General features: G+C 40.0%; 1 protein-coding gene across 10 annotated transcripts in view; it reads right to left on the minus strand.

The window, feature by feature from the left end:
- Nucleotides 1-15,321, minus strand: part of KCTD1 (potassium channel tetramerization domain containing 1) — a 75,853-nt gene that overhangs the window by 23,564 nt on the left and 36,968 nt on the right. For 5 of the 10 annotated variants that reach the window (XR_013840419.1, XM_079982700.1, XM_079982701.1 and 2 more), the window contains exon 2: nt 2,977-3,155. Coding sequence is in view for 9 of the 10 variants with exons in the window: in XM_079982700.1 (XP_079838826.1) it covers nt 2,977-3,155 (179 nt within the window). In the remaining variant the exon portion in view is untranslated. Of the gene's footprint in view, nt 1-2,976; nt 3,156-3,566; nt 5,261-15,321 lie in introns of those variants that run through there. The other 5 variants (XM_079982697.1, XM_079982699.1, XM_079982696.1 and 2 more) reach the window with 3 other exon arrangements.

The raw sequence follows: 15,321 nt of genomic DNA on the forward strand, positions 1-15,321 counted from the left end.
TGACAATGGAAGTGTTTTGTCCCTAAGTCTCCTACCTGCACAGGGGTACTTTTCATTTGGAACACAGCTAGAAAGGAAGAGTTAAACAACTCCTCTCTGCGCTTTGTGGTCCCAATGGAAAAATTGTCCCTATGACTGTAATTAAATAAAGGAAAAAAAACACAGACAGCTAAGCAATTAAGCTAACTTCTGGTTTTGCCCTCAGCCAACAACAAATCAGAGCAGCAGACATGAGAATCTGAAGAGAGAGAAGAGAAATTCTGATTGCAAAAACATAGTTTGAGAGGGTATGCTGAGTGTCAATAACAGGGGGAAGTAAAATTTTGTGGCCCTCTCCCCCTTGTGTGATTTCACATAATGCATGCCATAAGAACAGGTAAGGTTTTATTGGCCAAAGCATCAGTTTGAAAATAATGCCTTCAGATCCAAAGGTTCTTCCTCACCTCGTGGCTGTCTTTTAACAAAGCATTGGGAAACAAATCTCAAAAGGGGCAAAGCTTTCCAAATGCAAAGCCAGCAAAAAAGTGGAACAAAGCCAGCAAGAAACAGCAGAGAACCTGGCAGCTATATACTGAAGCTTCAAACATACCCTGTGGGTGGCCATGGGTGTTGGCTGTAAAGCTACATGCAGACTCTGTTTAGTCCTGCAATTATACACAAGAAGTATATTAAACTGCTTTGAAACCATATAGCAATTTAGGAAAGACTAGCATAGCAGAAGCTGGGGCGCTAACTTCATGAATTCTCAGAAAAGTAAGTTATATGAATTGTTACGTTTCTTCATGCGTGGACACAGAGCTTTTCTTAAATTCTGGTCATGTATTTGTAAGGTGGTAGTGCTGCTGCTGGGCCCACCACAGATTACTGGGTCCCAACCCACCAGCTGAAGACCAGACTATTACTGCTCCTCTATGATGTTCTGGAGTTCTGGGTTTTTTAAAATTGCTTGTGAACAACTTATTATATTTTTGTTCCTCATTTACCATCACACTCTTCCTACAAATTCAATAATTTAGTACTCTAAACTAAAACTGGTAAAAATAAATAAATACTGGCATGTTGCAACCCTTCATATTCTAGAAAGATCCCAATCTCTCCTGAAATCACAAATACTACAGGTCTGGCTTCCATAGATTTTTTTCTTAATTTATACAAAAAAGAAAGCTGACACAAGGGAACACAATGTTGCAGTTAGTTAGTTTACAATTAGTTATTCTGTACCAATAATGGATCAAGACACTATAGCATCACCTGAGAAGTGAAAAACACTTGTGGGGGGTGGAATTCATTCCTTAGTGAGAGCCGCTCATTTGACTATGCAAATTTTAATGACTTTGTGAGCAGGCACAGTAGGTTTTTGTTGTGGTTCAAACAGAAGTGACACCACCACTACCACCAAGATCTAATATATTAAATCTAGCAGGTAGTGTTGCATCAATCTCTCTAGATGCCTGCTCAATATAAGTAATGACATAATAACTATTTCCCTGTTATAACTAAATGCAATTTCTCCTTACCCAGGAAACAGATTTATTTATTTAAGACATGTACAGTCTTACCTTGGAATTCAAATAGCTTAGTTGCCAAATGTTTTGGCTTCAGAACTATCAAAAACTGGAAGTGATTGTTCCAGTTTTCGAATGTTCTTTTGGAAGCTGAAGGTCTGGTGAGGCCTCCACACAGCTTCTGATTGGCTGCAGAAGCTTCCTGCAGCCAATTGGAAGCCGTGCCTTGGAAGTCGAACGTTTTGGAAGTTGAACGGACTTCCGTAACAAATTCTGTTCGACTTCCAACGTACGTCTGTATATACCATTTAATCACCAGCATATCTTAGTGGAACATGTAAAAATAACGCACACAGAGAATAATACCTTTAGAAATAATTATGAAATCTAACTTAAACTCAAACGCTGCCTTAAAATGCCTGCTAAAACAAGAAAGTATTCGTCATGCACCTGAATTTTGCAAGGTGGGTGCCTATTTAATCTCAGGTGGGCCTACTGCACTGAATGCATGGCATCTAACAAACAGTTGGACCTGATTAAGCAAGGAGGACCCAAAAGTAAAATGTGACTTCCACATGCAGATTCCCAGCTGAATCAGAAATTGAAATGCCAATTGATACTGCACACATAATTCTAGTCACCAATCACTACTTGCAGGAAGCATGTGGGAGGTCTGAAACTAGGCTTCACTCCCACAGACTAAATTACTAGTGCTGTCAAAGATGACAGTGATGATCATCTGATTGGCATACTCAAATCGCTGTTTGCGATTTCAGTCATTGAGTCTATATAAAAATTATCTGAAGGTTTTAAAAACCTATTACTCAAGCCCAACTCTAGACCAACAGTACTTACTAGAGTACTGTAAGTACATAAAATTTGCAGTTACCCAGGTAACTTGTTTCCTTTAAAAAGAAAGAAAATTACATTCCAGTTAGCAAAAATGCATCATTTGTTCAGGTGCTTGTCAGTAAATGCTTTGTCCAGGACTATGTACATGTTTATTATGTAGCAAATATTTGTCTAAAAATGTAATTATTTTATGTTCTAATTGTTCAGATACACCCTCTATCCGAGATTCTGATGGCAAAAAATTCCCCCCTCTTCCAGGTCCAAAAGAAAGCCAACCCCCTTCTTCTAAAGCAGATGATTTAAATGCTAAGTTGGAACCCATTATTCTGAGGTGATATTGGACTGACAAAAATTTCAACAGAAAGTGTCAAAGAAAAACAGCAAAAGAATCTGGTTTATGAGTGATGTGGGTCAGTTACTCGTGGGTTCTGGGTAGAGAAACAAAATCCACTGGTGTGTTTCATTTAGCAAAATCCTTTCCAACTACGACTTTACGTGTATGGATTCACCTTCAAGTTAAGTGGTTTTGCACCAAGTAAGAAGGTTACAGAGGTCAGAGGATAGAAGTGAGTAAATTCACAAGGCTGCCAGAGACATGCAACATAGTCCTTAGAATTACCTTGAATCAGGATATTTAGTAAGTGTGGCCAAGCTGCTGGTATACATGTGCCCACCCACATCAATATGTACCGGTGCATTGGATTTTGTGAGCTGGGCTGGCGTGGGGATGCCTTGATTGTTCAAAGGAGATGCAGGGGACCTAGTGATCAGAGGTCTTGACATATTGGGCCGACTGTCCTGTGAAAAGACACAAACACCATTAGGAATTTGAGTTTCTATTTTAGAAAAGCCAACAACACAGCTAAGTTCACATTTAAGACTGAATAAAACATCACCAGCACCAAACCTCAGTCTCCGTCTTTAAATATAGCTCAGGAAGTCAGTTAAACTTGAAATCTAGTTACATTGCAAGATGGGGGGGGGGGGAGAGAATAAAGACAGTGTTCTTTGAACACACACTATGGAAAAGCAGTATTTTCAAACTTCTGTTTAAAAATGAAAACCAGCTCAGTGCTCATACTTCAGAGCTAGATTAAGTCACTAATAATGACAAAGATCAAAAAATACAAAGGGAGAGGAGAGAAGCAGGATTTTGCTATGTCCCAAACCCACCTATGCGCTATGCAGTTAAAATAGGTAAATACAAACCCTCAGCTCTTCCATTCTGCCAACTCTTCTCTTGAATTTCCAATTCACATATCACGCAAACAGAAGAGGAAACACCTGGACTAGCCAACTGTTCATGTACTGTAAAACACGGGGCACCGAGAGCCTTTGAGAAAGACATTTTCCATGTAAATATTATACAAGTTGTGACAGATGCCCCTCTGCACCCAAAGAGGCTGCTATCCTCAGAGCAGCTTCCTGAAGAAACCTCCAAAAGGGAGCACCACAAGCAGATGCAGATGAAACAAACGCCTCAGTCAAACTGGAAATGCAATGTCAGTAAACTGCAAGCGCTAGCCCTGTGCAAAGAGTCAGGGTGGGGCAGAGCGAAGCAAAGCATTTTGCTGAAGCCAGCAAAGCAGACCAGTTTCAAAATTCTGGAATGTAAACAAAACCAAACCTGGGCACACTTCTAAGGCAACGGCACTTCCTCTTACCATATTCACTCAAGGATGTAGCTGGGATATTCCAACTGAGGATACAGAATACTCCCCAGATTTTTTATTTAGGGTTGTACGCATATTATCAGCAATAACCTGTGAGGACTCAACTAATCAGACAGGCATAGGGTTGCACTGTTAATCCCAATTACCCATCATAAAATGAGAACAACCCCACAGAGTTATTAGGATTATTGGGCCATTGGGATAAGCACTGTAAATCATTTTGCATATAAAGGGGCTAAGAGGCTGATAAAATTATAATGAGCTTCTCCAGAGTATTTATAGTTCTGCACAGCAGAGAACAAATATAATATTAACACATTTCCATTTGTAGGAGGCCCAAACATTGCATTACCACATCATTTTAAAAGATGAATCTGTACCTGACCATTTAAAATATTTTTTCACTAAAACGGTTGGACATTATTCAATATTTGTTTTGTCTGCCTAAGTCTGCCTGAGCCATTTGGATCATTCACAGCGAAAAGAGGCAACTGCATATACTGTACTGGACAATGTAACTGAGCATACTAACGTATGCATGACATAAGATAACACTTAAGTAAAAAAAAATACTTAAATCTACTACATTCCTTCAAAACAGTAGCTCAAACTTAAAAAGAACAACATGAGAGATTTTATAATTGAAACTAGGTTTAAGGGTCAGAGTTGCAGAATGCATTCAAGCTTCTTGGATATTGGGCCCAGACAATTAGGTCCAAAGGACAGCAAACAAAGCAATAATGTAAGCAAAGAGAGTTAAGATGTGACTTCTATCATTGTTTGAAGAATGCTATGTTCTTAGGATTTGGAAAGACTGGAAGCCCTACTTGGAGAACAACAAAAACAGGTCTACACATCCCACAACCACCTTGAGTGGGAAGAGCGTACATTCTTTTAACATAATGCTAGGAAAAAGAGAAAAAAAATTAAAATGTTTAGGAGATGGCTATAGATAAAACGAAGAGTTTGGGAATATAACAAACAATAGCTTTGTGGCCTATATGAAACATACTGTGGGTTGTATCCAATGCTAGTCCTACTCAGAGTAGACCCACTGAAACTAATAGGCACAACTAATCAGTTCCATAAATTTTAATGGATTTACTCGAAGTTGGATACACCTCTGTATGATTTTCTTTATGATTTCCCCCCATATCTATTATAATTTAGAATACAATAGTGTCAAAAAGACTTTGAAGAAAATATTTTCATAAAGGAAATCTGGCATGTTCTAATGTATCATCTTCCTCAGGTTCCTTACTAGAACTTGAGCAGCAGGTGTTAGTTCTGAAAAATGACTCTCTTTAAGACACAAGTGGAAAAGTACAGTATATCCTATGTAATAAAATCTAGCCCAAGATTGCTCACTATAGGACATGAAACTGGACTCTCTACCTTTAATAAACAACACAACTTTAAAACATAGCTCACAACATTCAAGTTTACTATAAATCCTTACTAGAAAGAACTCCTTTCCCTGACAAATATGTCTGGCTTATATTTGTTGGGCTTATTTTCACAGCAGGGGTGGGGAACCTGTGGCTCTTTAGATGCTGTTGAACTAAAACTCCCTGTCTATGGCTTATAGCAAAGGAACAGGTGAGAGATCCCAATAATTGTACTGAACATGTACTATGAGCCACCTTTCTATGCAGAACACTAAACCCTTCAAATGGGGGGTGGGGGGAGAGTGAGAGAAAGAGCGCCAAAGCAACGCTCTCCTGAGATGTACCGACAAATCTTCCATTTAAGGTATCTGCATCTCCTGATTTCATACAACTTCAGGAGTTCCAAGAGAAGGGGAGAGCCATGTGTCCAACAGAATGACAATCTCATTAATGATTTTGCCATTACTGGTAAGCAACATTTTGTATGAAGACTGATCTAGAAAGGTTTTTCCATTAAAGCAGTACATGCAAATGCCCTTATCATGCTAGTACAATATGCAAGACACATATCATTTTTCAAAAGCAGAGACTTTTGTTCCCTATGAAGGATGAGAACGGAATGAAATATGAAATAATGCATCTGACATTTTATACATGGTGTCAGTTAATAGGAAAATGCATACTTTAGGAATGGCACTACTACAGAAATTCACAAACAGCACCTCACCTTGATTATCATTCCCAAAATTCTGAACGCTTTAAAATTATGTAATGCTTTCATTGCAGCCCACTGTGCACATGCATCCTGGGAGTTCTGGTGTGTGTGTGTTTTTAATGTTTTAATGTTCTGCACTTTTGTGACACTTTAAAATACTGTCCTAGCTGAACCTATTTGTCTTTCTTGCAATGATTCTAAAGTACGTGTGCACATAAGTAGGTACTACAGTTATTTGTCCAGCTTAAGAACACTACAAGTGATGCAATCTTGATCAAATAGACACACACACCAATATGTATAAATGTGTTTTCACAACTTAAAATACTTCAAATCCCATGCTGCACTGACCCTCAGGTAAATATGCAAATATACCTGACCAGATCCAGTGCTCTCATGCAGGCATTATGTAATGGATGCAGTTTCTGATGAATTTCATCATTTCCCTGAATCTTCTAAGAGAAATCAATTCAATACTCAGTAATTTTAGCAGAAAGGTTTTGAGCTACTATTTTTCAGTTTATTTCAGTGTCAACAGAGCCAAATATCTACCAACCAAAAAGTCTTTTCTCATACAAATGTGTGTTTGTGACCTCAAAATTTCCTTTTCTACTGATGCTATTTTCTTAAAATCCTTAATGTTCAAATGTTACCAACACTCATATACTACTATTTTGTAGTGTGGTGTTTTGCTTTCCTTTTAAGTTTCAAATTAATTCTTGTAACATTCCTGTGATACATCAATATTATTATCTCCATATTACAGGTGTGTGCGAGAGAGAGACAGAGAGAGATAACATGGGAGGAGGAGCCTGATAGTCAAGGACCATCATCTTTTATATTTTGGAAGCTAGAAACAGGAGGATTCTTATGAATGCTACAGAATAAAAATGAATTAAAACTTAATGGAAAGTAACTCCTTCACTTTCTGTAGGTTCGCATGATGCTAGAATCTGAGTCAATTGCTGTAACCATTTCTTCAATTGTTTCCTGTGTACCATGTATGAAATAGTTCTCTCCACTGCTACTACAAACTTATGAAATAACTCATTTTCAGGAATGAAGAACTCTGAATCACTGCAAATATGATGTCAAAATATGAACTGAATACATCTGTAGGAATGCAGAAAAATGTTGCAGTGGTCCTAGACAAATTCTCTCCCTATCCCTGCGTGTGATAAACTATTTTTTAAAAAACACAACAGAAGCAATCAGAAGCAATACCAAAACCATGTGATCAGCTTGAAATCAACTTGGCTTCTACATTAACACTTATTTATACAAATTAACATCATGACTGTTCCTAACCAAACTGTACTACAGCTGTTCCTACTAGAACAAAATGCACGTGAAAAAGCTCTTCTTAAGAATCACTATATGTACAATACTTTCAATTATGTATGCAGATTGAAACCTAAATATCCTGCAACAGGATATTGTATGCCATCCCCATAACTTAGAAAAAAATATCTATGCATATAATTAAATAAATATATCTTCAACATGCTCCCTGAGATGTCAACAAAATATTTAAGAACTGGCTATATATGATACTTCTCCCAGTCCTGCCCATAATCATTATGGAGTCCCTGGCACGATACTGCTGCAACCTGCTACATCTACAGTATTTTTACATTCATATCCTGCTTGCAGACTTCCATAGGCATCTGGCTAACTCCTGTGAGAACAGGATGCTGTGCTACATGGGCCTTGGGTCTGATTCAGCAGGGCTCTTATAATGCTTTTGTACTTTTACTTACACTTTTTAAAGGGATAATATACAAAGTAGCACACCTCTGCACACAAACTCATGCAATATTAGGATAACAAACATAACTTACTGCATGTAGCATGACAACACAGCTGGCACTATTAACTGCTGTGTTCTTTAATGTGGACATATATATATATATGACTAGCAGCATATGTATTTTAAGATCACTATCCACTGATGTTTTCTGTTTTGTTAATTTGTAATAAAATAACATCGATCAATGCCAACATCCTTTGAAAAGTTACTTTGGGAAATAATAGAACTGTGCCAAATTTTCAACTTCATACATTTGGCAATGCCACATATGGGAAAATGCCGGGCGCACCCAGCAACCCCAGCCAGAACAGCCAATGAGCAGAGACAATGGCAAACATAGCGCAACAACCTCTCAAGGGCCACAAGTTACCCATCCCTGCGCTATATAGGAATTGTCAGGGGGGTGCAAAATCATACCGTCCTCATTCTGAATCCCAGGCCCACTCTAGCCATGCCAGACTCCAGAGACATGGAATCAAACATCTTAAGCATGCATTCCATCAACAACAGTGAGATGTACGCTCCTATATGCATTCAAATGCTCATTCAAATGTGATTTCCAATATTCAACAAGCCTGACTGATGCTTCTCATTTTCATGCACTGAGTGCAGCAAAAGAGGAACTTTCAGCCTTGTTGCAACAGGGTCAAACGTCCTTCTCCCACAAACACTTTCACGTCCTTTCAAACACCCCCCCCAATTCCCCAATGAAAGGGTAGTTTTGTAGGACACGAAATTATTCAGGATATTTGAACCCCAAGTTTTGACACAGCTCCAGGAAACAATATGTCTTCCTTTGCGGGGGTGGGGTCAGGGAGCGAATACCTGATTGTTCTTGACTTGTGCCAAGGTAGTTCACTCTTCCAGGTTTTGACAAAAGGGATTGCTTTCTTTTGTCTGCACTTACGAAGAACAGAAGTACTGAATTGTTTCTTTTGGAACTTCAGCGGCACATTCCCTTGGGATTGTTCCAGATCATCTACCTAACAGCAAGGAGAAGCTAACACCCATCGTAAAACTTTCGGAAGGCGCATTAGATGTTTATTCTCCCCTTGGCAATTTCACCCTCAGAAGTGGGGAAAAAAAAACACTGCCAATTGCCATCTTTGCTGAGAGAGCACAGATATAATTTCACCCTGGGAAAGTTGCAGGTTTGGACACTCTGGGGTGACAAGACACCTCACCTTTACAATCCAGTGGCTCTTTTGAATCAGTTGGCCAGTGATATAAAAGCAACCCCTCCCCTTTAAACTGCCAGCCTCTTCTTTTATCAGCTTTAAAAAATATATGTATTCAAACATCTAAAATACTTAGAAATTCAGCACTATCATCTTGACATAATGCACATATACTTCAAAGACATACATGTATGCTACAGAGACATAGTGTATTAACTAGTGAATTAACTTGTGTTCTACATGAATAGGTATCCTCCTGACAAACACTGCAAATGCTTCCGAGTTACACAAGCTCATACATATGGTAGTGCAGGATCACGTGCGTCACACATTTAATAAAAGTATTTTTAACCTGCTCTTCAGCTCAAAAAGTACAGGCAACCCCTGTTTTGCATGCATTCAAAGAACATGCAACCTTGCATGTGTGGGTCATTTTTGGAAGTGGAAGAGGGCACAATGGAGGCTGGATGTAACAGGCAGGCATATGCGTGCTCTGCAGGAGCGAAAAGTGACTTGGAACGCAACCCCCTCGCAAATCAGGTGTTGCCTGTACCTCAGACCAACTCATAATGATCAGTAATAAGACCATCCCTCCCCTCAGGCTCATAATCTTAAAAAAAACGAAACAAAAAACCACAACACAAAAGGTTAAGGGATTGGGAGCAAGTCTGGAAAAGGCAAACAGACTAAGCACAGATGCATTTCTCTCTATTATGGAAAGAAACACCAGGGATCCCAAATGGATTTTGTGGGCTGGTGAACTGTAGGTGAATTGTGGCCTCATCTCCACCCCCACTCCACAATCTATTAGCAAGAACTGCTGCTTATGCACATGTATTAACTTAGCCTAGCTGCTATTCCTAATATTTGATTTCTTAGCTGCCCATCACTGTATGGTTTAAAAATAAATTACAGTTGTAGGAAGAGGGTGGCTCCTACTGCTAAGATAAAAGGGCGGTAGGCAATGTACACAACTGAGAGTTCCTGAATGCAAAAGCAAGTTACAAATATGTCATTCACAATATCCCCCTTGCTTTAATTGCAACATTTCATAGTTCTCCTATTCACAGCAAAATACCAAAACAAACAGTTTGCCAACCCTGATAAATAAAAACAAGCAAAAAAGTACTCCCAAGTACGTATGTGCAGTTTCACAAATTTGGCGTTTGAACTACCAACTCTCAGCCTAGCCTACCTCCCAGGGCTGTGGTTAAGATAAAAAAGGGGGCAGGGAGAAGGGAAAGAAAAGGTACACAGCCTGGAGCTCCCAGGAGAAAAATCAAGATACAAAATATACAACAAGTGGCAACAAATATGTGCAGTTTCACAGCTCTCAGCAAAACTCATGCACAAAACATATTGCCAACTCTGATAAACAAACAAAACTACTGTGTTACAGTACAGTCCCTAGATGAACAGTAACCTTGCTGCATCTGCAGATTCATTTCACATTTTTGTTTATGGTGATTGTATATTAATAAATAACAGCCCAGTGATGACAAGCAGAACAGTAGTGATTGGGTGGAAAACAAAAAAAGCAGGGTGGGAAGCTTACAACAGCACCCTTTTTTTCTAGTAGGAAGGAAGCCTCATTTATTTCAAGGAAATTGCTTTTGAGTAGAACATACCTAAACAAGCAAATTAGGTTTTACTCTGTAAAGGCAGCCCATTTTGGGGTGAAGAAAATATTGGGGACATGTATTAAACATGTCCTCAGCATCGTCGTCCATCCTGCATATAGCAGGAACTACTAGTCTCTCCTACTCTTTTGTACTGCTCTGTGAGAACCTCCTCCCAAGTACCAGGTGAAGGTGGTCCACATACCTTTCTTTAATTGCTCAGCAATGGGGATTAAGCATCCTTAGCAATGGTGCTTACTGCTAATTGCTGCACCCTTAAAGCTGCCTCTGCTTTCTAACTTTCTTCAGAAGTATTTGATTGACTTTTTTTTTGTAAAAGAAAAAAGAAAACCAAGAGGCAGGAGCCCCTGCTGGCTCATAGCCTGGTACATGTGTACCCCCTGTAACCCCCCTCCCCCAGTCAGCAGCCCTGGAGGAAAATAGCAGCTATGAGGAGTTAAACTTCCATAAGGAAATGCAAACTTGCATAAAGAAAAAAGCAGCCTACTAGGATTAGAATTTTGTGCACATAATGTGAAGAGAAATCATGTCCTTTTGATGTTCATAAATGCCATTTAAAATAAAGGTTAGTTTCAATATAATGAAATCACGACACTTCACACGCAGACACGGAGGTATGTCGAGTTGTTTCCATATGGATTCAGGAAAGCAGACTTAGGAGGTTGTAAAAGACCTGTCTTCACCCTTTGTTGAAGAACTGCTCCTCAAATCCTAAAAGCCACAGAAGCATGGAAATGGTGCGTGAGGAAGATGGCATGCAGGCAGTAGGTGTAAAGCTGAGAGGTGAGCAAGCACAAAGCCATGCAGGTCACGCTGCGTTTCGTGGGATAGGAAGGCATGCAGTTGTGTTTCACTCAATGTACAAGTGCTGCAAAGCTCAGAGAGAGCTGGCTTCTGGGTGAACTGTCAACCAAGCTTCAGGTCTGATCCAAGCAACAGAAAGCTTGAATTGTGGAGTGGATGGGTGTGTTCTGTCATGCTCCTTTTCTCCTCTGAAGCCAGCACACTACGTGGACTGAGGAAAAGGCAAAGAGCTGAATTCTCTCCTGCACTTCCAATAATACTTTTTCCTACTGTATGCTTTGGAGGGTGTCCCAGAGAAGCAGTGGGAGGGCGCTTTAAACCAACAGGAGGCAACACAGCAGGCCTCCCACCAATCCTATCACTCTAGCCCATCATTCCCTGGTAAGGGAGCTGCAAAGGTGGAGGGGATTGCCCCAAGTAGGTATGTGTGCTATTTATTCCTGCAAAAGCATTCTGGAAGTTCTCCTGCACAAGCCTCAATGAGATCAGCACAAGAAAACCTCTAGGTAGATTGTGCCTCACACATGCATTATCTATTTGTTTACGCTACCATTTAACATGATCCATACTGTGTGCATAGACTAATCAATCATGTATTATAGTCACTTGAATCTATTTATCTGAAACTGGGGGTTGCCTTAATAAGGTTTTGGTTTAAAAAAACCCAACTCCACCCCTCCTCCAAATGATACTGTTTTGTTTGGAAGACTTTGTTAATTAGCTTCTTTTTCTTCTTCTTATTTCTACATTAAATAGGAGCCAAGTCATGTTGGAGTTGTAATAAGGAATGGGGTTAGCTTGCCAGTGATTTGTGTGAAGGGGCCACAGCTGGGATGGCCAGGAGCAAAATGTGGTCACTGAACTCTGCAGTACCAAACGGTGACCTGCAGCTGAATTCTTTACAACAGGAGTATATTTGCTACTGCAAACAAAAGAACATTTCAGAAGCACATTAGTCTGAGAAAGTGGTTTTTGAGAAGATGAAAGAAAAAAAGAAAAGAAAACCTTACCACTTGAAAACTGCATCACATTGCATACCACGGCACAGTTATGGTGGCAACCCCAGAACATTTCTTTCCACTGTAATTACTAAACGAGAGGAATGCTACTTTATCTTCAGGGCCTAATTAGATATTACACAAGACACAGAGCTGCCACTGCTCTGCATTGTGTTCCTTGGTAAAATCCTTTATGAATATTTGTTCTGTAAGTTGTGAATAATCGTCCAAGTATATACTAAGGATATTAACTGTATTTTTCTTTTTGTGTATTCTGTTATATAATATTTCAAGAAAGAAACAAAGATTATGATACCCAGTATTTCCCCTGCCCCTCACTTTCCTACCTGCCAATATTCCAAAGCTCAGAAACAGAGCAATATGGTGCCTCTGCTCATTTTTGTCAGTTACCTTCACCCATCCCCATACATACATATAAACACACACCTCAACACATTTATTTATAAAAGGCATAAAAAGTAAGCAATAGATCATTTGAATACAAAGGAATCCTAAGAAGTATTATGACTGTATGACCAAAGGGAAAATGAGCATCCCCTCCAGTAAAAGCAAATTGTTTGTCAAAATAGAACTTCCATGTGCAGCAATTGTCTATCTGAGGTCAGGTTTTGAATTCTATTTATTTGGTCACAAGACCCTCTGGTTTCCTTTTAAAATGTCCTCCCCCCCTTTGTGTCTTTTTGTCACCCACCCCTCTCCTTGGTCCTGTGCAAATCCATTTTCAAAGAGTTTTGACGTGTAAATTTACTCTCAAATAAGCTTCAACAAGATTCCTTTCAATTTTATTTTTCTTTAATTACTCATTTTAGGAAATGATAATTTTGTAGTCATTTAAGGTTCCATGTAAGGTGAAGAAATGCTTTTTGCAAGTCTAAAGTAGAAAGTACCCTCCCATTACAATCCTAATGCAGCCGGGCTGACCAGAGCTTTGCCAGGAAACTGCCTCTGGCAGGAAAAATGCTCTCACACTCCTTACTTTCCTGTGCGTAGATTATGTATAGTCTGTAAAATGACTCAACGTTAGCTATTTAAACGCATTCAAAGTTCTGAAGGGATCATAGAATCATATAATTGTAGAGTTGGAAGGGACGCCAAGGACCATCTAGCCCAACTGATTCTCTTCCTCAGCTTCCTGCCCCTCCTTCCGTCCCTCCAGAATTTCATTCTCACACAGTAGCAAACCCACAGGGGATCCCAGCAGGCATCCCCAAACTCAGCCTTCCAGCTGTTTTAGGACTACAATTCCCATCATCCCTAGCTAACAGGACCAGTGGTCAGGGATGATGGGAATTGTAGTCTCAAAACAGCTGGAGGGCCAAGTTTGGGGCTGCCTGCACTGGAGAGAGCCACGCAGCCTCTCCAGATTTTCCAGCTCTCGCTCTCTCCCTCTATCATGTTGTAAATGAACCTTCTTCGGCTTCATGGGGAAAGGGGAAGGATGGAACTCCTGCTGCCATTCACTTTTTCATCTTTCTCTCCAGCTGAAGCCCAAACATGTTGAGAGGCTGGCAGCCTCAATGGCGCCTCTATGGAGGCATCACCCAGGGCAGAAACCCTGGCTAGACCCCCCTCCCCCTAGCCATGGCTCTAGATCAGCAATCATAGCTGCCAAAAGTTGGGAGGGGGGCAGAATCTCACAGCTGGAGCCCAAAATCACAGAAATGTAGAATCATAGAATTTTAGAGCTGGAAAATGACATACCATCATGTTTCCCTAGGCTTCAAGTGCAATTATTTGCAGATTTCGCAGAACAGGAAGAAGCCAAAAAGCTCCTCCAGCTCTAACAGGACCCTGTATCGGATCCTTCAACTATAGAGTCCAGAATCCAGACCAACAACAGTGTACTATATTACCAACAGAAGAAAAGATGGCATACTCTGGGAAAGCAAAGGGCACAACGATGGCAGGCTACACAATACGGGAAGTCCCAAAGGTGCTTGTAAACCGTCAGTACCACTCATGGCAGAGAGAAAGGAAGCCAGCTCTCCTTGTAGCCTTTTTAGAATTACCTGAGGAAGAGCTTGTGGCTGCTTGAAATGTACTGGACGTTTAAAGAGGAATTGCATTTCAGATATTTATAACCACCTTTGGGGGGGGGCATTTCTTTGTGTACATCAAATGGCTCCGGATGACTAAAGCAAGTGAGCCAAGACACGTTTCAGGGGATTATTTTATGTTCCTTGAGATAGTTCCTCAAGTCAGGCAACAGGGATTTATATCAAGCCAGTACAACTTGCAACCCACCAAGCTGAAACTGCCCACCAGCCATATATTGTGGCTTGCCAGGTGCTTGACAACTTCCTTATTTTTGCAGACCCAGGCAAACAGCAAAACCAGAAGATTTACAGAGCATATTGCATAGCTTGTAAGCTGTGTTTGGATGGGCGGGCCATAGCTTGTGCTGGCCTGATTTATAGCATTCACTGAAACACACACCAATATTTGGATTTTTAGTATTTGATTTAAGATGTTTTTTAATATGAAATATCTATCAGATCTGAAACAATGCACAGATGCTCCCAAGGACCTTCATGGGTTTCTCTTGCTTCAGTGAACTGTAAATGTGGTTTATCTGTAATAATGCAAGAGTATCTCAAAAGCAACTATTTTTGTCTAAGCAACTGAACCAGCTTAATTCATCCTGCCAGACCAATGCAATGCTATAAATAAACTACAGTGACTACAGGTGAAAGCAGGTGAAGCTTCTCTGAAGGCAAGAAATATATGGAGTTATATT

The sequence above is a fragment of the Podarcis cretensis genome (genome assembly GCF_951804945.1).
Source record: "Podarcis cretensis genome assembly, chromosome: 7".
NCBI lineage: Eukaryota > Metazoa > Chordata > Lepidosauria > Squamata > Lacertidae > Podarcis > Podarcis cretensis.